This window comes from Symphalangus syndactylus, chromosome 9 (assembly GCF_028878055.3).
Source record: "Symphalangus syndactylus isolate Jambi chromosome 9, NHGRI_mSymSyn1-v2.1_pri, whole genome shotgun sequence".
NCBI classification, from domain to species: Eukaryota; Metazoa; Chordata; class Mammalia; order Primates; family Hylobatidae; genus Symphalangus; species Symphalangus syndactylus.
This window is the reverse complement of record NC_072431.2, coordinates 108,687,999-108,715,778: the sequence shown is the minus strand read 5'-3', so window position 1 is coordinate 108,715,778 and position 27,780 is coordinate 108,687,999. Positions and strand designations below refer to the sequence as shown.

Sequence of the window (27,780 nt, the reverse complement as noted above, 5' to 3'; positions counted from 1 at the left end):
TGGACTTCCTAGTTGTTATAGGCCAGATGCTAATGTTGATAACTAAAAAGAGACTTAGATAAGGAAGGGAAGGAGAAAAGAGGCAAGCAAGCAAACAAGCCAGCATAAGGTCCTAGAAGTGAGGATATATGATTTTTGCAAAGAGTAAATCAGACTAGCTTCATTTAATTTCCTTTCAAAGGTACTGAAAAGCCACATTGCTGGTAGTAACAGTACGAAGAAGTGTACGATTTGAGTAAGGGCTTTGGTCTCAGACAACAGAAAGTTAGGGGTGCTTTGAATTTATTATTCAACCTGAGCTCTACTGTGACTCCTGTTCTCTTTTGCCATACTTAACCAATTATGAAACATGTTAAGTTATGAAAGCTCACTTTCTGGAAAGCTTCAGAAACACGTCATGTTGACTGGACAACATGAGGAGGTTCCTCAAGCTCTAAACTTATGTGCATTTTTTTTTCAAGATCAGATTGTGTGGAGATTCTTAAAAAATGTGGAGACCAGAACAAATTCCCTGAAGACCACACAGCTGAAAGTATTTGTGAGCTTCTGTCGCCTACAGATGATCTGAAGAATTGTATACCTTTGGATACATACCTCAGTAAGTACTTTTTTGTATATGTGTTTTTAGATTTCAAATACTTCTCTCTTCCAACTATTTGTTTTACTATTTGTTTTGGATGAGCATTTATCTGTTGAGAACATGGGGTTCAATGATACTATCTCAATCACAGACTCTTGTTTGCTTGGCCTTTTTGGCCCAGGAAAGAATTGTTGTTTTAAAATATGTAAGCAGAAGTGATTCTATCAGTCTGAGGGAGTACGAACTGTTGTCAGTCAGGAATTCTAAGCAGTGACTCAGGGGGCCAGCATTCTCAGATAACCAGCTCCATATCATTGCTGTCTTCTTACCATAATAATGACTAGAAAGTGGAATTTACCCCCAGAGACTATCAGCCTTTTGTCATCAAAGTGTCAGTAGATGAGAGCCAGGAATTGGCTTGGACTTACTCACCCAACAGGGTATAAAAAATGATAGTCTAGGCCAGGCGTGGTGACTCAAGCCTGTAATCCCAGCACTCTGAGAAGCTGAAGCGGGCGGATCACGAAGTCAGGAGATCGAGACCATCCTGGCTGACACGGTGAAACCCCGTCTCTACTAAAAATACAAAAAAATTAGCCAGGCGTGGTGGCAGGCGCCTGTAGTCCCAACTACTCCGAAGGCCGAGGCAGGAGAATGGCGTGAACCCGGGAGGTGGAGCTTGCAGTGAGCCAAGATTACACCACTGCACTCCAGGCTGGGCGACAGAGCAAGACTCCGTCTAAAAAAAAAAAAAATGATAGTCTAGCTTAATATGTAAAAATGGAACTTATCGCACTGCTTCAGTTTTTCTCTGCCAAATACTCCCGCCAAAAGCTAGAAGAGCGTGTTGCTATCTCATTGAGGGATCCTGGAGCTGGAGCTCAGCTTCTTGGCCGTGAGACCCATACACGGTGGAAACCCGGGGATGACAAGTAGAACTCCTACACACCCAGTAGTTAAGATAAGGGAAGGGTTCAGGCTGCCACCAGGGGGCATCTGTGCCATGAGCTGGCTACAAAGGCAGACAGTGAAGTCAGCTCCTACTTGCTTTGTTTTCCTGTGTTAGGTAGGATTAACAAAAAACAAAACAAACAGAAGTAAAAGAAACCCCAGAAACGAATAGTCTAGGGCTTCATCATCAGGAATCCAGGCTCCTTTTATCTTTCCCCACCATCCTTAGCATTTAGCTTCAGTCATCAAGATTACTTCGTGTACTTTGTCATCACAACATGGCTATTGGAGTTCTAACCACCATAATCTAGTTCCAGATGGCAAAAAGGAAGGGAGAGAGCAAACAACTTCTCCCTAGTCACACTGTCCACCCCTAGTTGTAAGGAAAACTGAGAAGGTTTTTTTTTTTAGCTCTGGGTCCATTGCGGCCCTAAGTAAAATTGGAGATCTTTTAGTAATCAGGGAGAGAAAAGTATGTGCTAGATTTGTAGCTGGTAGTATTTGCCATATTTTCTCAAGGCCAACAAACTGTGTCCCTTAACCTTTGTGACCAATATAGCAAAAAAGAGAGCATTAGACTGGAATTTAGACCTTTGTGTCTTTGAGCAGATCACTTCTTTGAGCCTCAGCTTCCCTATTTATGAAATAATTAGGCAAAATGAGATGAACTCCAAGGGCCCTTATACCTCTGTTAGTCTTGGAGTATGAGTCTGGCCTAAAATCAAGTAAGCAACACTTATTGTATTTATAATTCTAGATTCTATTACAGCAGGCAAATATTTGTGTAGAAGGAAACTATATCAATGGGAGGAAAATTAAATATCTCTTTAAATATCACACATGCTTTCTATCAAGTGAGACTCTTCCTTGGCCATGATTTCCAAAGTTAAATATAATCATGGTTTGGAGTCCATACATATTACCATAATAAATTCTCATTTATGATAAAACACACTAAATTATCCCTCTTAGACATCTTATTTGACCACCCTATCCAAAATATACCTGTCACTTTCTATGCCCTGACACTACTTATTAATTATAATTTTCTGACTTATTTATTTATTTATATATACACATATATATACACATAGCATGTGTGTGTGTATGTGTGTGTATATATATATATATATATATATATTTTTTTTTTTTTTTTTTTTGAGATGGAGTCTTACTCTATTGCCCAGGTTGGAGTGCAGTAGTGCAATCTTGGCTCATTGCAGCCTCTGCTTCCCAGGTTCAGGCCATTCTCCTGCCTCAGCCTCCCGAGTAGCTGGCACATGCCACCACGCCCAGCTAAATTTGGGGTGGGGGGGGCTTTGTTTTTTTGAGAAAGAGTTGCACTCTGTCTCCCAAGCTGGAGTGCAGTGACGTGATCTCAGCCCACTGCAACATCTGCCTCCTGGGTTCAAGCAATTCTCCTGCCTCAGCCTCCTGAGTAGCTAGGATTACAAGCACCTGCCACCATGCCCAGCTAATTTTTATATTTTAGTAGAAACGGGGTTTCACCATGTTGGCCAGGCTGGTCTCAAACTCCTGGCCTCCGGTGATCCGCCCGCCTCAACCTTCCAAAGTGCTGGGATTACAGGCGTGAGCCACTGTGCCCAGCTCATACATAGTATATTTATTGTCTGTTTCTCTACTAGATGTAAACTCTATGTTAGAGACTTGTCTATTTTGTTCATCACTGTATCTCCAGCACCTAGAACCTTGCCTGGAATATTGTAGATCCCAATAAATAAAAAAATGAATGAATGTATGTTTATGCTTAATTCATCTTTCATTCACAAATGAAAGAATCTCGGTGTTTTAATAGCTTGGTAGAATCAGGCCTTACTTTATGCTCATGAGCTCTTCATTTATTCCAGCCATAATTAATTCAGATAATTTACAGTTCTCTCTTACTCTTTTAGGTTGGTTAAACTAATCTGTTTTGGTTTTTTCAGGGCCAAGTACTTTAGGTAACATTGTAGAAGAAGTGACTCATCCCTGTAACCCAAATCCTTGCCCTGCCAATGAGCTCTGTGAAGTAAACCGAAAAGGATGTCCATCTGGAGATCCCTGTCTTCCATACTTTTGTGTTCAAGGTAAGAGGTAGGTGGGTGTGAGAAGAGGATGGATAGGTGCTGCTAGTGTTTCTTTATAGGAGCTATCTTTCTTTTTTTCAATCCTGCTCCTTCTGTAATATAGGGGTTATCTTTGGAGTGAGATTATAAGGGACTTCATGTTCTATATTATGTTTTTCTATAATGTTTGAGATTTTCTCATTAAACATGTATTATTGATGTAAACAGGAAAAGACAGACACTTGTAATCCTCCATTGTTATTTAAATTGTAAACTAATAATAACAGTCTAAAACTTGACTGTTGTGAGTTGCAGGGTTCTAGACTATGAAAGAAAAGAAGCTCAGACCAGCTTTTTGTACTTTCTCTTCTATGTTATAATGTTTGAAAAAAAAATACTCTACATTGTTCATGTTTTTCTTTTCTTTCCTTTAGTATATAGAGAAATAGCATATTCAATAGAATGTATAGCTATCTCCATAAAGTTTAATGTCATATTGAAATGTATATAACTTTAAGGCTGAAGGATTTTTATCCCATAGAATTATGATAGTCTTTATCTTTCTGTCAATCCGTTTAGAATATAGTTGTTGCAACATTTTGCTTCTTTTTGTCTATTTCCCAATTGAGAATGTTTCTTTATCATGTTAGAATCAAGATTTAAAAAAAGGCTGAGCGCAGTGGCTCACGCCTGTCATCCTAGCACTTTGGGAGGCCAAGGCGGGCGGATCACGAGGTCAGGAGATTGAAACCATCTTGGCTAACACGGTGAAACCTTGTCTCTACTGAAAATACAAAAAATTAGCCGGGCGCAGGAGCGGGTGCCTGTAGTCCCAGCTACTTGGGAGGCTGAGGCAGGAGAATGGCGGGAACCCGGGAGGCGGAGCTTGCAGTGAGCTGAGATCATGCCACTGCACTCTAGCCTGGCGGACAGAGCCAGACTCCATCTCAAAAAAAAAAAAAAAAAAAGGAAAAAAAAAAACATTTTTTTTTTTTTTGAGACGAGGCTTCACTCTTGTTACCCAGGCTAGAGTGTAATGGCACTATCTTGGCTCACTGCAACCTTCACCTCCTGGGCTCAAGCAATTCTCCTGCCTCAGCCTCCCAAGTAGCTGGGATTACAGGCACCCACCACCATGCCCAGCTGCATTTTTAGTAGAGACAGGGTTTCACCATGTTGTCCAGGCTGGTTTTGAACTCCTGACCTCAGGTGATCTACCCACCTCAGCCTCTCAGAGTGCTGGGATTACAGGTGTGAGCCACTGCGCCCGGCCTTAAAATATTTTTAAAGTAAAATAAAGCAAAAGATGAAATAAGCATGATGTCTCAAAGGATCATCTATAATATATGTGTAATACTGTAATATATCGGCTATAGTCATAATCTTGTCAAAACTGGAAATGTTGGACTGTTTTAAATTTCAAGATAGTATTTTCTGTCCATTTACCCTTACATTATAAGTTGGTCAGTATTTTCTTTGGCAAGAAAATAAGATATAGTTACTTAAAATGGTGACATCTGTATTTCATATTATTTAAATATAGAATTCAATTCAGGAGCCGGGTGCAGTGGCTCGCACCTGTAATCCCAGCACTTTGGGAGGCCGAGACAAGCAGATCATGAGGTCAGGAGATTGAGACCATCCTGACTAACACGGTGAAACTCCGTCTCTACTAATAATACAAAAAAAATTAGCTGGGCATGGTGGTGGGCACCCATAGTCCCAGATACTCAGGAGACTGAGGCAGGAGAATGGTGTGAACCTGGGAGGTGGAGCTTGCAGTGAGCCGAGATTGTGCCACTGCACTCCAGCCTGGGCGACAGAGCGAGACTCTGTCTCAAAAAAAAAAAAATTCAATTCAGAATCCTCTTGTTTCATTAAACTCAGAAAACCCATCATATAATAAGATAGAAAATGGAAAATGGGTTTTCCATAAGCCCACCCAAACATTCAGTTTTTCCTTGAATTTAAGGTATACTTGTTTTCCATCACGAAAAGTTTTTCTGAACAATATTATTCTAAAAATACTGGCCAGGCGCGGTAGCTCACGCCTGTAATCCCAGCACTTTGGGAGGCTGAGGTAAGTGGATCACGAGGTCAGGAGTTTGAGACCAGCCTGGCCAATATGGTGTAACCCCGTCTCTACTAAAAATACAAAAATTAGCCGGGTACAAAAATTAGCCGAGTGTGGTGGCATGTGCCTGTAGTCCCAGCTACTCGGAAGGCTGAGGCAGAAGAATCACTTGAACCCGAGAGGCAGAAGTTGCACTGAGCCAAGATCGTGCCACTACTCTCCAGCCTGGGCAACAGAGCAAGACTCCGTCTCAAAAAAAAAAAAAAATACTGTTAGTTTCCTTATTCCATTTTTTAAAATATCTGTGATTTTAAAATATTTTTTACTAGCCCCTACAAATAAAAAGTTACATATCTATAATAATAAAAATAAAAAAAAGTTACATATCTTACAGCACTGTTATACTGAATGATAGGTCACTTTGGGGTACAGATCTGTAATCACCACCATCTTCCAGAATATGGAATTTTAATTTGAGAGGTATGTTTTTGGCCAATGAACCAAAGCAATTCCTTAATTTGGTGAAAGTTCTATTACATAATCTTTAATAGTGATTTAGTACCTATAAGACTTTTATCAAGTGTATATCTAATGTTATAAAACAATGTCATAGAACAGTACCATCTCTCTCAGCTAATTTTTGCTTGTACAGGTTGCAAACTGGGAGAAGCTTCTGATTTCATTGTCCGTCAGGGGACACTAATCCAGGTGCCATCATCTGCAGGGGAGGTTGGTTGTTATAAAATCTGTTCATGTGGACAAAGTGGACTCTTAGAAAACTGTATGGAAATGCACTGTATAGATCTCCAGAAGTCTTGTATTGTTGGAGGAAAAAGAAAAAGTGAGTCTTAAGCTCTGTTTTTGTTTTTAATATGAGATTAGTTATTTTTACTTTGTAGAAAGAACACTGGATAGATTCTGACCAAAGAGTAAGGTCTGCATATCAGATACTCCAGGGCAGTATTTTTCAAACTATACAGAGCACTAGGGCTTCTAAGGAAGTCTTTAGAAGTCCCCTCAATAAGAGGCTAATGGCTAATAATAATTAATATTTATTGAATTCTAATCATGTGCTAAACACAAGGCTAAGTCTTGCCTTACATTATCTCATTAAATCCTCCAAGTTACACTTTGATATAGGTAATAATAATACCTGTATTACCCTTACTGCATAGATGAGGAAGCTGATGCTTAAAGAGTTCACCCAGCTAGTAAATTACCACAGCTGGATTCTGCTGCAGGTCTAGTTGACTCCAAATCCCTTACCCTTCACAGGCCAAGGACACAGGTAATCTTCCCCCGACCCTTTCCTCAGGCATACCCCACCCCACCCTCACTTCACCAGAAGTGAAACTCAGATTTTGACATCATGGAAAGCAAGTGGGTATAGGAACTACACTGTTAGGAGTTTGGAAAAAAAGTACATTAAAAGGTACTTTGACCACCTTCTCTAAAAATCTTAGACTCCACTGCTTCCTTAACCATCTTTTGCTTGTAGCCCCAACAACTATTCATGTCAATATATGATTTCAAACAATTGTGAAAAAACACCACTTTTGAGGATCTGTTCCCTCCCCACAAGCTCACTCTGCTACCCCATTTCTACTCCCATCCCCTACCCCTTCAACCATAGTAGTTCAGCTTTTATATGCTTTTTGGTTTACTCTTCTGTGTAAGATTTGATTAGAAATAAGAGTGCTCTTGGCTAAAATTAGCTCTCAAATTTCTGCCTTAGAGCAAGTCAGGTATTTATCTGTCAATCCATATTCTGCTTGACTAAACTATGAAGGTAGGTACTTTGTATCACAGAAAATATCAGGACAGATTCATTCCTTCTGTAACATTTCACTGACTAAATGCCTATTCTGTACAAAAGAGCATACTAGTGCCTTATGGAGCTGAAACCAGGATGGGGGATGAGGTCATGCTTTATGTGTTAAGATGAGAGAATTTGAGCCAAAAAAAGTTGCAGACCAAGTGCTCTTCTGGGAGCTGGGCATTCCTGCCAGCATCAGAAGAGTCTTTGATCCAAAGATGGCATCAGGTCTGGCCCTGGAGAGATGAGCTTTCAAAGCAGAAGGGGCAGCCAGAAACATTCTTAGAGGATAGGGAGCAGCCTGGTAAGACCAGCACTTCAGGGACTTGGAGGAATGAGATGGGAGGCAAATATGAAAATATAAATATAGTTGGTATATTCAGAAGTCATCTTTCAAGAATTTCTGGCTGGGCACAGTGGCTCATGCTTGTTATCCCAGAACTTTGGTAGGCCGAGGCAGGCAGATGGCATGAGCCTAGGCGTTCAAGACCAGCCTGGACAACATGGTGAATCCCTGTCTCTACAAAAAATACAAAAAATATCCAGATGTGGTGGTGTACACCTATAGTCCCAGTTACTTGGGAAGCTGAGGTGGGAGGATCACCTGAGCCCGGGAAGCGAAGGTTGCAGTGAGCTGGGATCATACCAGTGCACTCCGGCCTGGGCGATAGAATGAGATCCTGTCTTAAAAAAAAAAAAAAAAAAAGAATTTCTATTTTAAAACTTGTTGAACTATTAAAATTGTAATATGTGCTCTATTTCTCAATGCGTGATATAGATCAACATTTTCTTTCTCTTTCTGTCAGGTCATGGAACATCCTTTAGTATTGACTGCAATGTCTGTTCTTGTTTTGCTGGCAATTTGGTGTGTTCTACCCGCCTTTGCCTCAGTGAGCACAGTTCAGAAGATGACCGTCGTACCTTCACAGGTGACCGTGATCGCCCAGAGTCTGTCCTCAGGGGCCACCATTTCTTTGCACACATTTTTCCCTTCAAGGCAGCTTCTCCAGTCTTAACTGCAAATGTACACAATAAAATCAATACAGAATCTAAGGGCAAGATGCTTTTCCTCTCTGGATCTCAGTTTCTTCCTCTATGAATTGAAGGTATTATACTAAATGGTGTCTTAGGGCCCTTAGCACTAATATTCTGGAATTTCATGAGTCAAAAAGAACAGAGCCAGTGATTGGAATGGGTTTAATTAAATTGAACTTTTCTACCTGGTAGAATACCCCATTTACCCCTACTGCTATGATCTAAAATGTCCATGCATGTTCTCAGTTTGTTTCTCAGCACCCTCTTCCTCAGCCTACCTTAGCCTACTTCTTCATCTAGACTCCCACAGACAATAATATCCCAGAATATTACTTTCTTGACTTTCCTATGCTTTGCTGCTCTTGTTATTCTTACACCAACATAAATAAGTGAAAAGGCTAGTGAGATGGGATGCTTTCCTCTCGTGAAGCTATTGTTGCCAATAGCAACAGCACAGTCTGCTGGTATATCTTGGTATCTGCTTTTTCCTAGATCTAAAATACCTTTGGTTGTGGGTAAAAAGTTACTAGGTAGCTGCCCTTGCCCCCATTTCACGCTGCTGCAGTGGCAACTTGATTCTTCTTTCCCCAGAATTAGTATTACATGTGGAGAGGGGTGGGGGCTGGGTGGAGGAGAAGTGGAGGAGAGGAGAGTAAGGATTTACCAACCTTGTACCTCCAGCCCATTGGAAATAAAAAGGGGATCAGAAATAAGAAGTGAATGGCACACTGGTAAGGAAGTAGAGGTAGGACGAACACTATCCCAGCCTTCACTGCTTTATTACCATCATCCTTTAGTATTATCCTTTGCCCTGCTCAAGCAAGGACTATTCATTCTGCTTAGAGAAACCATAGAGGGATATGGGGATAAAGAATAAGGAAAGGATTTACAAGGAAGACTTTTTAAAATTTTTTTGTTAACGTCTAAATGTTTTTAGAAGTTGAGCTTTACAACTGGCAAGACCCCTGTTTCCTATAGTGTGTGGCCCCTGATGTCCTGGGATAAATTAAGTCAATGACTGTTGATCTAGCAGACTAAGGAAATTTTACTGACCCAAAACTGTGCTACATTTCTTGGGACCCAGTGTCCCACTCCAAATGTGACTCAGAGAAAGATGTTCATAACAATTTGTAAGTCTTAAAATTACAATAATTTTCTAAGTTACTGTCTTGAACATGAGAGTGGAAGGAACCTACAACCTTCACTCTTTCTTTTTGTTTTTTCTGAGAAGGATCTTTGCTCTTGTTGCCCAGGCTGGAGTGCAATGGTGTGATCTCGGCTCACCACAACCTCCGCCTCCTGGGTTCAAGCAATTCTCCTGCCTCAGCCTCCCAAGTAGCTAGGATTACAGGCATGTGCCACCACGCCATTCTAATTTTGTATTTTTAGTAGAGATGGGGTTTCTCCATGTTGGTCAGGCTGGTCTCAAACTCCCGACCTCAGGTGATCCGCCCACCTCAGCCTCCCAAAGCACTGGGATTACAGGCGTGAGCCACCGTGCCCAGCCCACTCTTTCTTATGCTTGGTATTAGCCTTTAACATTCAAGAAATCCCCACACCAGACTTCAGGCATCTAAATTCTAGATTTTATATGCCAAATTGGGAGAAACAGTCTTTACTTTCCCTACCTATAGCCTTGTTAATAGGGGTCTCTACCAGGGATCAAAGTCTAGGGGGCCCTCAACTAGCTGGCAATAAAAAGGACAAAGGAAAGCCATCTTGCAGACAAGCTATTCAGAGCATTGCTGCCTTTAAAAACCCTGTTAGAATACAAAAAAAAAAAAAAAATTAGCTGGGCGTGGTGGCACGCACCTGTAGTCCCAGCTACTCAGGAGGCTGAGGCAGGAGAATGGCGTGAACCCGGGAGGCGGAGCTTGCAGTGAGCCAAGATTGTGCCACTGCACTCCAGCCTGGGCAACAGAGCGAGACTCCGTCTCAAAAAAAAAAAAAAAAAAAAAAAACCCTGTCAGAGATCGGAGAGAAGGTTTTTCCTGACTTAATTTACAATTCTATTTTAACATGAGACCTTCACATGATTGCTCATGGTTTGCCTTAACAAGGAAATATAAGGGGAGGGGGAATATACACATACATATTTTTGAGGCTGTTTCCTCTCCTTAGGTCTGCCCTGTAACTGTGCAGATCAGTTTGTCCCCGTATGTGGGCAGAATGGGCGCACTTACCCCAGTGCCTGCATTGCTCGCTGTGTGGGCCTCCAAGACCATCAGTTTGAGTTTGGATCATGCATGTCAAAGGAACCATGTAATCCTAATCCCTGCCAAAAAAACCAAAGGTAAGTCAAATGGCTTCTTATTTTATTCAACTGAAGACTAGTACTTACAAAGCATCTACCATATACCAGACAGTGAAAACACAAAGGTAAATTAAGAAATCGCTTCTGCCCTGAAGAGTTTGGAGTCTGGAGGGAAAGAGAGCCATGTAAAGCTGCTTGATAAGGTGCTGCGATTGGGAGCCCAGAAGTAGGGCAGTTAATGCAGCCTGGGGAAGAGCCTGGGGAAGAGCCTGGGGGAGCCTCTAGAGATTGTGATACCTAGCTGAATCTAGAAAGATGAGTATAAGAGATCGCAGGCAAGGTTTGCAGTAGAGAAAAAGAGGTGGTAGTGAAGGCAGACTAACAAGAGTCGTGGCTGCTGGAAATGTTATCTCCATAACGTTGTTATCTCCATAACATGGTGTCTTTTGGGCACTGAAGCAGTTCTGTAAGACTGAAACAGAAAATGTAACATAAGGAGAGGTAGCAGAAGTGACTAGAGGAAAGGGTGTATTCTTACTAGTAGCTGTCACCTGATAGTCAAGGGAAATTTTCTTCTAGTTATATGCAACCGTTTTAGAAATTGGACATGAGAAATCTCTGGAAATGCAACTTCACTACTATTTGAAATTATTTGTTTTGAACTCCTTTCTCTGCTGTTTCCTCACTGGAGCTCAGAAGACATTTGCCCCAGCCTTAATGATGGATTTCTGTATGGGGCAGCCACCACAGCAGGCGTCTTGCTGACCCTTAGGTTACAGCCTTCTGGAAGCAGAGTGTTTACTGGCTTGCCTGAATGACCTGAACAGTACACATTCCAATGCCACAGTGCTTTCCTAAGCCATTGCTGGTTCTTCATCCTGAAAACCCTGGTGTAATATGGAGGGAGGGGGAGACTTTCTCATGTGTTAAAAGAAATGGCAAAGAATTAGTCATCCATCTGCCAAAGTTTATACAATGAAACTAATCCAAGAAAGTTTCTATGGAAAGAAGACAGGACGCAATGCATAAGAAATAAGCTGAAAGAATAATACAGGTTGTGTTGGGAGGTAGAATTGAGGATTGTCTTAATACTTGTTCATTTGTTTTCTCTGTTGGCTAGCCTTTCTGAGTAAGGTTGTCTTGCTTTTATAATAAAACAATAAAAATAAATGTCAAAGTGGGAAGGCCTTCTTGAGTATATACAAGATTGAAAAATTCAGCTACATGAACCTCAAAATTTTCTGCATGGTAACAGACAAATGACACACTGGAAGGAATATTGCAGAGAAAGCGCTGATGTCCTTGTAATATAAAGAGCCCCTGCAAATCAATTTGAGAAAGATCAACCTAATATCAAAATGGACAGAGATCAATAACCTAATAGAAAAATTGACCAAGGACATAAACATAAAAAAAGAGGCCGGGCGCGGTGGCTCACGCTTGTAATCCCAGCACTTTGGGAGGCCGAGGCGGGAGGATCACGCAGTCAGGAGATCAAGACCACGGTGAAACCCCGTCTCTACTAAAAATACAAAAAATTAGCCAGGCGTGGTGGCGGGCGCCTGTAGTCCCAGCTACTCGGAGAGGCTGAGGCAGGAGAATGGTGTGAACCCAGGAGGCGGAGCTTGCAGTGAGCCGAGATTGCGCCACTGCACTCCAGCCTGAGCGACAGAGTGAGACTCTGTCTCAAGAAAAAAACAAACAAACAAAAAAACATAAAAAAAGAAATCCAAATGGTTCTTAAACATTTGAAAAGGTACTTTTATTTGTTAGAGTAAGTAATTCTAGCTACTGTATACAAATTCCAAAATATCAATAATTTCACAGAGTAGATAATTACATAGAGCCCATTTGTTTCTTCAGCAGGCGGCTTTCCATGTGGTCATTCAGAGACGTGGGATCCTTCCATATAGTGACCCCATCTTCTCCTACAGCCTCATAGTTCTCTTCTGTGTCTTCTGCATCTGGACAGCAGATAAGAGAAGGGAGATAGTGGGGATTGCTCTTAAGAAGCTTTAATAGGCCACATCTAAAAGTAACATTCATCACTACTTCCAGCCACATTCCATTGTCTAGAACTCAGTCAGCTGGCCATAATGAATTCCAGGGAGACTGGCAGATATAATTTAGATACATACCCAGGAAGAAAGTGAAGTGAATTTGATAAACATCTAGCCAATCTGCCACAATGCTTAACCTTCCTCATATTAAGAGAAATGTAAATTAAATTAAAACTACAATTGTATACCATTTTCCATCTATCAGATTGGCAAAGCTAAAGTTTGATAACATAGTATAGGGAAATAGCTGCTTTCATACAAGAGGGAGCTGGAGGAGGATTGGTGCATCCTCTATGGAGGGCAGTTTGGCCAAATTTGCAGTTTTAATGCACATACCCTTTGGATCAGCACATATAAATGCTTATCCTTACATAAAATATATCTGTAAGGATAAATAAGAAAGTGGTAGCTCACACCTGTAATCCCAGCACTTTGGGAAGCCGAGGCAGGCAGATCACTTGAGCTCAGGAGTTCGAGACCAGCCTGGGCAACCTGGTGAAACCCTTTCTCTACCAAAAATTAGCCGGACATGGTGGCTCCCACCTGTAGTCCCAGCTACTCGGGAGGCTGAGGCAGGAGAATTGCTTGAACCCGGGAGACAGAGGCTGCAGTAAGCCAAGATGGTGCCACTGCACTCCAGCCTGGGGGACAGAACAAGACTCCATCTAAAAACAAAACAAAACAAAAAACACTAAAAGAAAGAAATTGGTAATAGTGGTTCCTCTAGGGAAGGGAACTAGGTGTCTGGGACACAAGAGTAGAAGCGAGGCCTATTTTTCACTGTATACCATGTTGTACTTTTTCAGTTTCACCATGGGCTTGTATTATGTGTTCAAAAAATAATTGTGGCCGGGCATGGTGGCTCATGCCTGTAATCCCAGCACTTTGGAAGGCAGAGGTGGGTGGATCACTTGAGGCCAGAAGTTCAAGACCAGCCTGGCCAACATGGTGAAATCTCATCTCTACTAAAAATACAAAAATTAGCCGGGCGTGGTGGCACACGCCTGTAATTCCAGCTACTCAGGAGGCTGAGGCAGGAGAATCTCTTGAACCCGGGAAGCAGAGGTTGCAGTGAGCTGAGATCACACCACTGCCCTCCAGCCTGGGTGACAGAGCAAGACTCTGTCTGAAATAATAACAATAATAAATAATAATAATAATAATAGTTGTTAAGAATTGTATTCATCCATCAAGTATCTACTGATGTTCCAGGCATTTTTCTAAACATTAGGACATAACAACAAGCAAGACAGATCAAGTCTCTGCCCTGCTCACGTTTACTTTTATTTGCCTCCAGATTCTCAACCTTTTTTTATGATCCTCTTATTTCCATATACTCAAATTGATCAAGCTTTTTCTCTCAAAATTACCAAATTTCTCCTGATATTCCTGTTTCTCATCCCTGGCATGTTAGTAGGTAATGAAGTTCTAAATATTATTTTCCATTATTTCTCTTCAAATATTTTAAATTTCCATAAAACCATAACTAAGTGCATTGCAATTTCAAACCATTTCATGCATGGTGATGGTGGTAGTGATTTTGGTGCAGGAGGTTAGCCCTAAAAAGAGTATAAATCATTTCCTTTGAAATTAAAATAACACTAGCTACTATATGCTTCCTCTTTTATTTTATAAACTAAAATTTATATATCTTAGTACTTAAAATACCCAGTGAAAGCTAAACATTTTCATGGGTCTTATCTCCTTATAGAAAGTTATGTAAACCCTTTATAAAAATTAGGAAAGCAGAAAAAAGCCTAAAGAAGAAAAGAGTCATCATCCCTAGCCCCTCTGAAGGAGCTCAGGAATTAAGAATGAAGCAAGGTCCTTACCTTACTAGGAAAGACCAGCTTCATGGTGGCATTCTCTCAGTCATTTGCAACCAGCCAGTATCAGATCCTCGGTCTTGTAGGCACAAAAACCTGAATTATTTTAGGACAAAGAGTGAGGCCTTTTCTTTTTTTTTTTTTTTTTTTTTTTTAGATGGAGTTTTGTTCTTGTTGTCCAGGCTGGAGTGCAATGGTGCGATATCAGCTCACCGCAACCTTCGCCTCCTGGGTTCAAGCAATTCTCCTGCCTCAGCCTCCTGAGTAGCTGGGATTACAAGCATGCGCCACCATGCCCGGCTAGTTTTGTATTTTTAGTAGAGATGGGGTTTCTCCATGTTGGTCAGGCTGGTCTTGACTCCCGACCTCACGTGATCCACCCGCCTCGGCCTTCCAAAGTGTTAGCACTACAGGCGTGAGCCACTGCGCCCAGCTGAGGCCTTTTCTTAAGATAGACTCATATTAGCCAAGCTGAAAGTTAAGCCCCTGGAAGTGTTTCATTTGTTATTGAATGCAAGGCCTCCAGCCTCAGGCGCCAGCCTATCTGTTGGCCTCATATCATGGCCCTTCTGCTATAGGTCTGTCTGTGCCTCCTTGGCTCCTGCCCTCTGGATCACCTGCCGTTTCCCCAGCACCACATTCCTTGAGCATCACACCTGTGTTCATGGCTGCTCTCTCAGCCTGGCAAGCCCATGCTGCCCCCTTTACCCCCCAGGCTCCAGCTAAAACACTGCCTCCTCCCCTTGCTTTCTTCAGGCTCCCCAGATGAGAATGACTCATCCCTGCAAGCTTTGTGCACATCTTTTCTACCTTTTAGCCTACTGTATATACAGGCTCGACTCTCCCACTCTACATAAGCTCTTTGGAGACAGCACTGTCCTGATTCATCTCTTGCTCTCTCTTCAGCCTCCTATCCCTCATCTAGTGCTTTGCTAGCCCCACCACAGTCCCTCCCTACATCGGCTCATGGTGCTGCATTCATCTTTTTCAGGTGCATACCCAAACCACAGGTCTGCCTGACGACTTTTGATAAATTTGGATGTAGCCAGTATGAGTGTGTACCAAGACAGCTCGTGTGTGACCAGGTCCAAGATCCTGTTTGTGACACAGACCACATGGAGCACAACAATCTCTGCACTTTATACCAAAGAGGAAAAAGCCTCTCTTACAAAGGCCCCTGCCAGGTACAGTGCTTTGGCTGACAAAACAAAGTACACTAGGGATAAAATCAGTTTATGATCTTTTACAGATGAATCAACAGTAAGACTAGCTGAGGGTCTTCTGTGAATCCTGTCAAATCTATAGCACCCAGTCCTCCACTAAAAAGGAAGACTAGCTCCTTCTCCTAACTCTGGAAACTATCTTGCTAATGTGTGTACTTTTGCACATCTGGTGTACAAGCAAGAACAGAGAGTGGCTTCTTGCAGTCCACTCCTAGGAAAAGAACTTAAAAGTTTCACACCCCTGGCATGGTCAACATCATTCTTACTTCTCATAGTTCTCTGGGCCCTCACTAAGAAACAAAGCAGGAAGAATGTGAGTCAAAACCAAGAAAAGTTTTCCCACTCTTCCCACATCAGTCCCACCTCCCAAGGTACTGAAAAGTCATTGAAATTTTCTTTAAGACTTAATGTCTTTTTACATCAGCTTATCTCTCAGTTTTGTAGGTTTGTGGAATCTGCATTTATGTTTTAAGGAAAAAAACTGGGCCGGGCGCGGCGTTTCACGCCTGTAATCCCAGCACTTTGGGAGGCAGAGGAGGCGGATAACAAGGTCAGGAGTTCAAGACCAGCTTGACCAACATGGTGAAACCCCATCTCTACTAAAAATACAAAAATTAGCTGGGCATGATGGCACACGCCTGTAATCCCAGCTACTCAGGAGGCTGAGGCAGGAGAATCGCTTGAATCCGGGAGGCAGAGGTTGCAGTGAGCCGAGATCATGCCATTGCACTCCAACCTGGGTGACAGAGCAAGACTCCATCTAAAAAAAAGAAAAAACCAAGGACAATTCCTTTCGAGGCTTCTCACATGCACCACTGATTTTATGCTTGCCCCTCTCGCTGGGACTGCGCTTTGGGCCTAGCATCCGCTGCCCACAACCAGCTAACACTTAAGATGATTGCTTCACATTCTCTGGTCTTCATGGTTAAAAAAATTCCATCATGATGTCTCCCTGAAACATGCTTGTTTTCTCTCAGAGCCTCTGTGCCGTTTGCATTGATCCCGTCTACCCTGAATTCTGTCTTCCCCTACTTGTTCCCTTCTCCTGGCTGTGATTTTTCTCGGATCTATTCCTGACCTACCTGTTGGCTCCAGAGTCTGTCTACCCCACTGCTCCCCCAGCTCCTCCCTCTCCTTATCCCATACCCAGCATGAAATGATAAGACTTCTGCATTTGCATGAAGATTGACCTGGTCATCTTAAAGAGGCGCTTCTGGGATACTAACAGAAGTCTGAGCAGAGCAGAGAGAGGTAGCGGGAAAGAAGATTTTTATCTCTTATCAGTTCACATGGAATAAGCACCCAGATCCCAGAGAGGCTGAGAAAAGTAATCTTTCAGCTCATCTGGAGACACCCATATTGCTGCCTACCCCACCACCCCCCTAGCATTTAGCCCACATCAGGAGCTTAAGAGGTCCTCATAATTTATACCTGTGTCTTTTTTCCTTCCTGAAAATAGGGAAGCATGCTCTGTACTCTTGGTTGGGAAAGGTACAACATAGACATTTCCAGGCTAAATGTGATTTGTTTGCCCTCAGCCCTTTTGCAGAGCAACCGAGCCCGTATGTGGGCACAATGGTGAGACCTACAGCAGCGTGTGTGCTGCCTACTCGGATCGCGTGGCGGTCGATTACTATGGGGACTGCCAGGCCGTCGGGGTCCTCTCAGAGCACAGCTCCGTCGCTGAGTGTGCTTCTGTCAAGTGTCCTTCACTCTTGGCAGCTGGATGCAAACCCATCATCCCACCGGGTAGGCTGGCAGTATCGGGGTGGACAGGGGAGGACTGGGAAGATTTGCTTATCCACCTCCAGAGAGTGAGTCATTGAGAAGAGAGCCGACTAGCTCATTTACGTTTTTTCAGAAAGTGTTGGAGAGATTCTTATGCTGATCACACTCACTACTTTGGGTTGACCTTAAAAAACTAGGGCTTGCCTTAGATATCATCTGGTGTCCTGCTATTTTAAAACAATACAGCAGCCTTTTCTCAAGCTAAATCTTACACCAAACACCAATATATAAACAGATAAAGCAGTATTCAATTATGAAAATTAGGGTTATTAAATGCATAATGTTTACTTATTACAAAGTTAACAAATAATGAATTACTAATTAATGAATAATTAAAGTAGTTTTGATGAACACAAACTTTTGAAATTGAGAGAAATAGTAGTTGTTGTCTTAGATTGGCCTTAACATCTAATTTAATTGTTTTAGTTGCATATAATCAGAAAAGTTTTGTTTCGTACAGACTGTTTTTAGCAGTAACAGTTTTTTAAAACAGCTTACCTTACAGTCTCACACTCTTAGTCAAACAGAAGTAGCAGAAGAGACTTTATTCCAAGTCTTCTCAGAACAGGTTAATCTGGAGTCTAACAGGTTCATTCCTCCATCCGTTAATTCATCAAAGGTTTATTTAGCTTTCACTATGTACCAGACACTCCTCTAAGCACTGGGGACACAGCAGTGAGAAAAACAAAGCCCTTTTCCTTCTGGAGACCATGTTCTGAGGGAAGTGACAGACCAAACACAAGTTGTCATGCAAATCCACACTAAACCAGATGGCAGCAAGTACGATGACACGAAATGAAGGGGAATTGGAGGGGCCCAGGGCAGAGAGGCTGCTAATGGATTGGTTAAATCTCTGTTGTGTTAAAATACGGCATAATATTATATTTGATTATGCCATATTCTGTTATGGGTTTTAGCAGTTTAAAATAATTTTTAAAATTAAATTTGAATCAGTCAGGCGTGGTGGCTCACGCCTGTAATCCCAGCACTTTGGGAGGCCGAGGTGGGCGGATCACGAGGTCAGGAGATCGAAACCATCCTGGCTAACATGGTGAAACCCTGTCTCTACTAATAATACAAAAAAGTTATCCGGGCATGGTGGCAGGCACCTGTAGTCCCAGCTACTCAGAAGGCTGAGGCAGGAGAACGGCGTGAACCTGGGAGGCGGAGCTTGCAGTGAGCCGAGATCGCGCCACTGCACTCCAGCCTGGGCGACAGAGCAAGACTCTGTCTCAAAAAAAAAAAAAAATTAAATTTGAATCAAACACTCATGGAACCCCTGAAACACCAACTCCCTTATTTTGCAGACAGGGAAACAAGGCCTGGCAGAAGCATTTGCCCAGAATCACACAGTGAGTTTTGAGGCAGAGCAGGATCAGGCCCCAGGTCTCGAAAAGCCACCTCTCTCTGTGCTATCTGCACCACAGCCTTCTCACTCCAAGGAGTGGTGAAGGATGAAAAGCAGGGGTAGAGGAAGGATTTTGGTAAATGTAGAGATGAGAGGACTCCAGGTTGGTCAAGGAGCTTATATGAAGGTACAGTCTTTGGGAAGGACACTGTAACTCTCCTGCCCAAAATGAAGGGCTGGACATTTCACTAAGGATTTTAAATTCTCTTTGTTTCTAATTCTGAACACACATAAAATGGTTTCTGTTATACAGGTGCTTGTTGCCCATTATGTGCTGGGATGTTAAGAGTTTTATTTGACAAAGAAAAACTGGATACTATTGCTAAGGTAAATTGCTTTATATTAAGATGCTATTGAAATCTTATTGCTAAGCCTCTCAGTAATCCTAGAGAGTAGAATGTGTTGTCCTCATTCATAGATAAAGAAACTAATCTTCAGAAAAGCAACTTTCCCAGGGCCATATAGCCCTTAATCAGTAGGACGAGGGTTTGCACCCAGGCTGGCTGACTCCCAAGCCCATGTTCCTCCCCTCTACACCCTGGCTGTGCACATCACAGTCAGCCTGAGCCTTTCTTAGAAAAGGCCCCTGCTGGCACAGTAAGCATAGGTGGGGCTGCAGGCAGAGCCAGGTAGCCAGAGACTGGTGGGTGCCCAGGTGGTTTTGAGGTCGCCTCCCCTCACGCCAGTCCCTGTGCCTCCTGAGGGGACTTTCTGGAGCCCTGCCCATTCCCTGCATAGTTCTGCCCTTTCTCTTTTCTGCACCATCACAGGGCTCCAGAAATGTTGCACCCAACACTTGCCACAACCTAGAGATTTATCCCCATTTTGATTACAAACACCTGTATTTTTAAAAACCCTGTGACCTCTACCTCAGAACAGTCACTTTTTGCAAAAGTGTTTCTGGTGAAAGTATTTATCTTCACTGCAGAGTTTCTCAGTCAGGCAAAACCCCATTGTGATGGACTGGAGATTCAGAATTTGGCCTAGCAAAGCTGCGGTTGGGCCTTCCGCTGAGCGCTGTGTGGTCAAAAGAGCCTCCTCAGCTGGCAGCCCAAAGCAAGGGAGCTTAGGCAGCCATAGGAATTCTTCTTTTTTTCAGGTAATACATGTTTTCTCTTTCCAGGTAACAAATAAAAAGCCAATAACAGTTCTGGAAATACTTCAGAAAATCCGCATGCACGTGTCTGTCCCACAGTGTGACGTGTTTGGATACTTCAGCATTGAATCAGAAATCGTGATCCTGATCATTCCCGTCGATCACTATCCAAAAGCTCTGCAGGTGAGTTCAGCACACGTTGTGAAGCCATCTTGTCACTTTCAAGTTTGGTGCACCTAGGAGGGGGTGGGCACAAACTAGGACTGAGGAAGGATCCGTGGGTGAGGGAGTGGAGGCATTTGGGAAGTTCAGTGGGACAGGAGGGAGAAAAGCAAGGCAATCTCTAAAGGACTGAGCATTTTGCCAGTGGCTGAGACCTGGTGCACATTTGACAGTGGGATGCAGAGGCACCAGGGGAGGGGAGGGGTTAAGATACTGTGACTGGGAGTGTGCACAGCTGGAAGGGGTCCAAGAAATCACTGTCTCTAATCCGCCCATTGTACAGACGAGGCAGCTGAGGCCCAAGCCAGGGAAGGAACTGGTGCAGGTCATGCAGTGATAAAGCCAGAATAGACTCCAGTCTCCTGAGAGCTGTGTGCCCACTGTGGAGGAAGATCCCAGCACAGCTGGTCATGTGGGCTCCAGTGTTTCTTCATCAGTCTAGAGACATGTAGAACCCCACTCACATAGACCCAAGTTTCAACATCAAAGGCAGTAAGGGCTCAAGGGAAGGGAACGAAGGCAAGCAGTCTGTGAATCACTAGGAAGCTTATCTCATCCAATTGTTTTCCTTTTCATGTTTCAATGGACATTAAAATTGTATTCTGTGTGACCCTAACTAACCATGTAAGGATAAAGTCTAAATGTGGGTAAGAGGTGTGGGTAACAGGTGTGGAAAAATGAAAACAGTTGATTGATTAGGGCAGTGGCATTGTGGATTATTTCTTGTCTTTCTCTTTTCTTTTTTCTTCTTTTCTTTTCTTTGAGATGGGGTCTTGCTACATTGCCCAGGCTGGTCTCGAACTCCTGAGCTCAAGCCACCCTCCCACCTCGGCTTCCCAAAGTGCTAGGATTACAGGCATGAGCTATCACACATGGCCAATTATTTCTTTTCTGGTTTGATTTCCATTAATGCTGCTATATTTATGTAATAAACTAAAACTATAATAAAATGTTACTTTGGATAAGAACAGAAGGACAAAGAAAGTAAATGCCCTCTGAGGCCACGCTACTTTTAGGATATATGTGGAATTTGTCTGGCTTGACGTTGAAAACGTTCTGTGGTTTTATATTAAAGGAACCTTGTTTCTCCTCACAGATTGAAGCCTGCAATAAAGAAGCAGAGAAGATTGAGTCCCTTATCAACTCTGACAGCCCGACTTTAGCATCACATGTCCCTCTCTCTGCCCTCATCATTTCCCAGGTACAGGTCTCCAGCAGTGTGCCATCGGCCGGCGTCAGGGCCAGGCCTTCTTGCCACTCCTTCTTCCTTCCCCTCAGCTTGGGCCTTGCCTTGCACTTGCTCTGGACGTATAACTGACTGCCCACGGAAAGTGCAGAATGCTCCTCCACCTCACTCTCCTGCCTTGAGAAAGACATTCAGGACTGCTGGTTTGTAGTTGAATAGTGGCCAAGGAAAGGCACATGTCACCTCTATTCACCACACAGTATTTTTTTTTAATCCGCCAATATTAGTAGGATTTTTGTTTTGTTTTTACAAATGTTAAAATGTGTTGTTCCAAATACTAATGAAAACAGAATGCCTCTTCCTGGTAGACCACTGCCATATGATTTACATTTCCTCACGATATGGGTCCCCCACTCTAAAGCAAATTTATCGCTTGGAAATGAGATGACCACTTTTTAGAAAGATAATTCACTTTACTATCAGGTTCACAAACTTCATTTCAGAGTTCTTTTTGAAGTATTTAAGGTTCCCGTTGCATTTGTTTTGTTTACAGATAATTACCTACTCTGGCTAGAAGCTAGGGGTCCCAGTGAAGAGCCACTGCCATTACAGAATATGAAATATAGATAAAGCATCTTTGAAATTATTATATAAATTATCAGGTAAATTTGCATTAAATTACAGAAATTTAATTCAGAACCCCAACTACTGTGTTATGCAAAAGCAAGCTGATTAAATGACACTCATATAATTATATGTTGTAAGCGACAGGCTCACTGGTCACGGATTTGTGTCTATGACTTTTGTGAAAGGGAGAAGTGACACTGCATCAAAGCATCTTGCATTATGTAATTTTTATATTAACCAGATATATATTCATCGGTATTCATCCGAGTTAAATGTAGAGTTTTTAAACATCAATCTTTAAACCAATTGCTGCTACTTATATAATTGCCAAAAAGTGAGATAATGAATAGTTCATGTAAATAATACATTATATTTCTATTTTATTATGAAGAAGGTGAGTAGCCATATTTGTAAAATGACAATCATGTGTGTTAACCCAGTGCTTTCCGTTCGTGAAAACACATTTGCTTTTTGTGATATGCACAATGTAGATGTGTTCTGTCTGACTTTCTTTTTTTGATATGGAAGTAGAAAGAATTGTGGTTTATATATTTAAAAGTGTCAAGCTGAGTATTAAAATGTCTGCATGTTGTCTAAGAAATTGAATACTTTGAATGTGTTTCACAGTTTGAAATAAGCTATTTGATGTAATACTTCTTGTGTGTATGCACATGAACTTAGATTTTACATGAAGTATTTTTTCAGTATTATATGTACCCTCTGAAATACATAGGGATATGCGTATTATACCAAAATGTTGCTGAAAAATGGGCACTTAAAGCTTTCAGAATATGTCAGTGCTGATGTAGCATGCTTGTTGCAATTGCCTTTTTTCTGTATAAATGTCTTTAATGCAATATACTGGAAAGCTTTTCTATTTTAATAAAAATAATTTTTATATGATCATGCATGCTTCTAAGCAATGTTGACATTCAAAAAGGAAACCACTGATCACCCTTAGGTGAGCTGTATCCTTTGCTCTGGGATAAGAAGTCATGGAAATTAGCCGGGTATGGTGGCACATGTCTGTGGTCCCATCTACTCGGGAGGCTGAGGCTGGAGAATCACTTGAACCTGGGAGGTGGAGGTTGCAGTGAGCTGAGATCACACCACTGCACACCAACCTGTCTCATACCTGAGACAGAGTGAGACCCTGAGGGCAGGCAGTGACAGAGAGTCAAATACAAAGACCCCAGCTTTCAGCCTTAAGGACAGAGAGAGCTTCAGGCCTTCCAAGACCCAGGAGCATACTAGGCAGTTCTCCCCACTGTGCTGGTCCTGATGTTCCAGTTCCAGGGTACACCTGGGGCAGGGAGACCATGGGAACATGGAGATGGAGGGCTGCTGAGGGGACCAGAGAAGTGGTACCAATCAGCTTAGGCTAAGTCCCCAAAACTTCAGTGGCTTACAACAGAAGCTTCTATTTTGTTCCCTTCACATGTCCATTGTGGGTCAGCTGCCACACCTGATACTATCTTCACTCCAGACCCGTTCCAGTGTCCTCACAAAGGGGAGAAAAGAGACATAGAGGACCACAAGCTGGCCCTGAAGTCCCTGCTTAGAAGCGATGCTGTCATTTCTTTCTACATTTTACTGGCCAAAGCAAGTCACATGGCCACTCCAGAGTTCAAAGGGTGGGGATGCACAGTCCTCCCATGGTGTTTTGTGTGTGCTGGGGGAGGGACAGTAAGTATTTTGAATAACACAGTCTACCATAGACGTCTTTTCTCATCAGGCTAGGACAATAGCCAGGACTGACAAGATTTTTTATTAGAGAAGTAGATGTTCCCAGCCTGGTCAACATAGCAAGAACCCATCTCAAAAAAAATGCAAGGCGTTTATGGGACAGGTTGGAGAAGGTGATCAAATTGTACAGGCAACCTGCCATGGGAGGTGTGAGCTGGGGGAGGGAGCATCTAACAAGGGGGAAGACGCAAGCCCTTGAAAAGAGGGTTGGTTTGCACCAGGCCTGGAAGAAATCAGGAGGCTTTGCCAGATGGCTTTGAGAAAGGCATTCTAAGTAGGAGGTACAGCTTGAGCAAAGGTGCAGAAATGACAGAGTCCAGGTCCGTTCCAACGGTAGAACAGCAGGGCTGACATGTTGTGAGGGGCGTGGTGTGGGGAAGTATAAGGCAGATCCGATGTGCCCAGCTTGAATGCCAGGCCACAGTGGCATCCTAAGCCTCTGCCCTTGCCCTTCCAGCTACACTGACCAGCCTGGATAGCTCTAGCCTGCAAAGGATTGTGTGCCCCAAACTTCAGTGCCACGAGACCTTCAAGACCATCCACTGATCTCATTACTAAGCAGTGCTTCCCTCCATCCTGTGAGCACCCTGGACTCTCCTGAGGAAATAATAACTGAGCAGGCTGGGGGCCAGGGTTCCCCTATGCCTGGTCCCCACCCTTAGAGTTCAGCCAGGGTCTCTTTCAGCTCCACTGTGTGAAGAAACTTAAACCCACCAGCAACACTGATCATCACTGAAGAAACTGCACTTTCCTTCGTTTGATTCAATGCCTCTCTTTCAGCCTTGGGCTGATGGGAGTCAGGCCCACACGCTCCCACAGAGGGTGCTCTAATTCTCAGAGGGACAGGAGGCCCCGCTGCAGGGGCCTTTCCTTCCCTGCCTCCCAGCTGCAGAAGAGGCTTGAGTTGTGCACTTTGCAAGCTGAGGGAAAGTGAAGGCAGAGGGGACATTCTCAGGGATGAGCCAGTCCTTCCGGCAGTCCAGCAATCTTGGGGCTGGGGGGCAGATTTCCACGGTGCACACGGAGGGAAACCAAGAGTACGGGGACCAAGCTGTGGTCACACAGGGAGTCAGGGTGAAGCCACGGCCAGAGGCCAGGTCCAGGCTTTCCCTGGCACAAGGCAGCCAGGCAGGATTTGTACTTCTCAGAAATGGAACTGGCCGTAAAGGAGGTTGCCATGAAGGTAGATGCCAGAAGGTGAGCAGAGTGAAACAGGTCCAAGGCCAGGTGAGCCTGGGTGGGTCTGAGCAAACAGGTCCAAGGAGCACCAGGAATTATAAACATAACTGACACAACTCGCCAGCTCACTTTCTAGGACAGTTTAGGGAGTGCTTTTCACCATGTTGTCTCCCGGCCCAAAGCAAAACGCCTCACACAGAGAGCAAATGCCAAGTCTAAGGTTGAGTTTCATTCCAGAGCCCAGCCTCAGGGCATTAGGCTGATGGTGGAGAGGGTAGGGAAGGAAGCCTCACAGGGTGAACACTCTGACCCCTGGCTCCACCCACTTTTCCATTATTCCAAAATGAAGTTCACTGTATTGTTTTTTCCTTGTAAAAGTTACATGTGCCCGCCCTTCCTTCCTTCCTTCCTTCCTTCCTTCCTTCCTTCCTGCCTGCCTGCCTGCCTGCCTGCCTGCCTGCCTGCCTGCCTGCCTTCCTTCCTTCCTTCCTGCCTTCCTTCCTTCCTTCCTTCCTTTCTCTTTCTTCTTTTCCCTCTCTGGCCCAGGCTGCAATCTACTCGGCTTGCTGCTGCCAGCGCCGCCGACTGCCTGGGTCTGCCGGCGCGCGCCACCGCTGCCTGCCTTTTCTCCTTTGGATGCAGGCACGCGTTCGCCATCTTGGCCACGCTGGTCGCCAGCTCCTGACGCCGAGTGCTCTGCCCGCCTCAGCCTCCCGAGGTACTGGGACTACAGACGGAGTCTCGCTCACCCAGTGCTCGGTGTTGCCCGGGCTGGAGTGCGGTGGCGTGGTCTGGCCTCGCGGCAGCCTCTAACCCCCGGCCGCCTGCCTTGGCCTGCCAGGGTGCTGGGATTGCAGCCCCTGCCCGGCCGCCGCCACATCTGGAAGGTGGGGAGCGCTTCTGCCCGGCCGCCCTGGCTGGGAGGTGAGGAGCACCTCTGCCCGACCGCCCCGTCTGGGAAGTGAGGAGCGCCTCTGCCCGGCCACCCACCGTCTGGGAAGTGAGGAGCGCCTCTGCCCGGCCGCCCCGTCTGGGAAGTGAGGAGCGCCTCTGCCCGGCCACCTACCGTCTAGGAAGTGAGGAGCGCCTCTGCCCGGCCGCCCCGTCTGGGAAGTGAGGAGCGCCTCTGCCCGGCCACCCACCGTCTGGGAAGTGAGGAGCGCCTCTGCCCGGCCACCCTGTCTGGGAAGTGAGGAGCGCCTCTGCCCGGCCGCCCCGTCTGGGAAGTGAGGAGCGCCTCTGCCCGGCCACCCATCGTCTGGGAAGTGAGGAGCGCCTCTGCCCGGCCTCCCATCGTCTGGGAGGTGAGGAGCGCCTCTGCCCGGCCACCCATCGTCTGGAAAGTGAGGAGCGCCTCTGCCCGGCTGCCCCATCTGGGAAGTGAGGAGTGCCTCTGCCCGGACACCCATCGTCTGGGAGGTGAGGAGCGCCTCTGCCCGGCCGCCCATCGTCTGGGAAGTGAGGAGCGCCTCTGCCCGGCCACCCATCGTCTGGGAAGTGGGGAGCGCCTCTGCCCGACCACCCATCGTCTGGGAAGTGAGGAGCGCCTCTGCCCGGCCACCTATCGTCTGGGAAGAAGTGAGGAGCCCCTCTGCCCGGCCGCCCCGTGTCTGGGTAGAAGTGAGGAGCTCCTCTGCCTGGCCACTCCGTCTGGGAGGTCTACCACGGAGGCCAGAAGCAATGTGGGGGCTGGACGTGGTGGCTCACGCCTGTGGTCCCGGCACTCTGGGGGGCGAGGCGGGTTGATCACTTCGGGCTAGGAGTTCGAGACCAGTCTGGCCAACTTGGCGAAACATGAAGAATACAACAGACAAACCAACCAACCAACTCAATGACAACAAAACAGGTCTACCCTGGAGTCATACTCTAATTTTTTCTATTTTCCTCCCTTTCTGATCCTTTATCCCACTTTCTTTTTCTTCCTCTTCCTTCTCCCTCTTCTTTGTCAAATAGAGGATTGAGTTATTATCACTGATCCATATAAAGTCCCTCTCTCATTTATTTTAACTCCCACCCCCATTTCTATTCCCCGACTTCCCATGTGCAACCTTCCTAATATGTTTGATACGCATCTTTTTGTTTGTATGTATTTTTAGAAAATGTTTATTGTTTTTGTATGCAAAAAGATCAATAAAAAAAAAAAAAGTTACATGTGCACCTTCCCCCAAGTACTTGGAAATATAAACAAAGGAAAAAAAGTCCCACACCTTCCTCTCCCTGCCGCTACAAATAAGTGCAGAATCCTTCTAGAGCCTTCTCTGTACGTATCTATCTCTCTGTGTAATCAGGGCAAGATTCCTTCTCTGTCTGCAATGGGGAGGAGGTGGTCACCTCACTGCCCTGTGTGCGTAAATTGAGGGAAACGGTTTCACATTTTGGATGTTGTCTACTGGGCGGTACTTCTTGCCTAAAGGTTCATAGGTGGAAGCCCTATCTTGGCCAGAACCCACCAGGTAATCAGAGGGTGGGTCTTTTCATAAAGACCACCTCCCCTGTCTTCTCCAGACCAATCTCCCACTGAACTCTACTGCAAATGCAACCAGTTGCTTTGCCAAACAGAAATGTAACCACTTGGGCCGGGCGTGATGGCTCATGCCTGTAATCCCAGCACTTTGGGAGGCTGAGGCAGGTAGATCACTTGAG

General features: G+C 44.4%; 1 protein-coding gene across 5 annotated transcripts in view; it reads left to right on the top strand.

The window, feature by feature from the left end:
- The window catches only part of RECK (reversion inducing cysteine rich protein with kazal motifs), an 87,927-nt gene extending 64,811 nt beyond the window's left edge, over window positions 1-23,116 (top strand). For 4 of the 5 annotated variants that reach the window (XM_055293708.2, XM_055293710.2, XM_063609732.1 and 1 more), the window contains 10 exons: window positions 462-598; window positions 3,478-3,618; window positions 6,324-6,512; window positions 8,294-8,416; window positions 10,644-10,815; window positions 15,654-15,846; window positions 17,424-17,634; window positions 19,335-19,408; window positions 20,205-20,360; window positions 21,496-23,116. In XM_055293708.2, coding sequence (XP_055149683.1) covers window positions 462-598; window positions 3,478-3,618; window positions 6,324-6,512; window positions 8,294-8,416; window positions 10,644-10,815; window positions 15,654-15,846; window positions 17,424-17,634; window positions 19,335-19,408; window positions 20,205-20,360; window positions 21,496-21,717 — 1,618 coding nt within the window. In that variant the 3' untranslated portion in view covers window positions 21,718-23,116. The remainder of the gene's footprint in view (window positions 1-461; window positions 599-3,477; window positions 3,619-6,323; window positions 6,513-8,293; window positions 8,417-10,643; window positions 10,816-15,653; window positions 15,847-17,423; window positions 17,635-19,334; window positions 19,409-20,204; window positions 20,361-21,495) is intronic. The other variant, XM_055293709.2, reaches the window with a different exon arrangement.
- The last annotated feature ends 4,664 nt before the right edge of the window (window positions 23,117-27,780 follow it).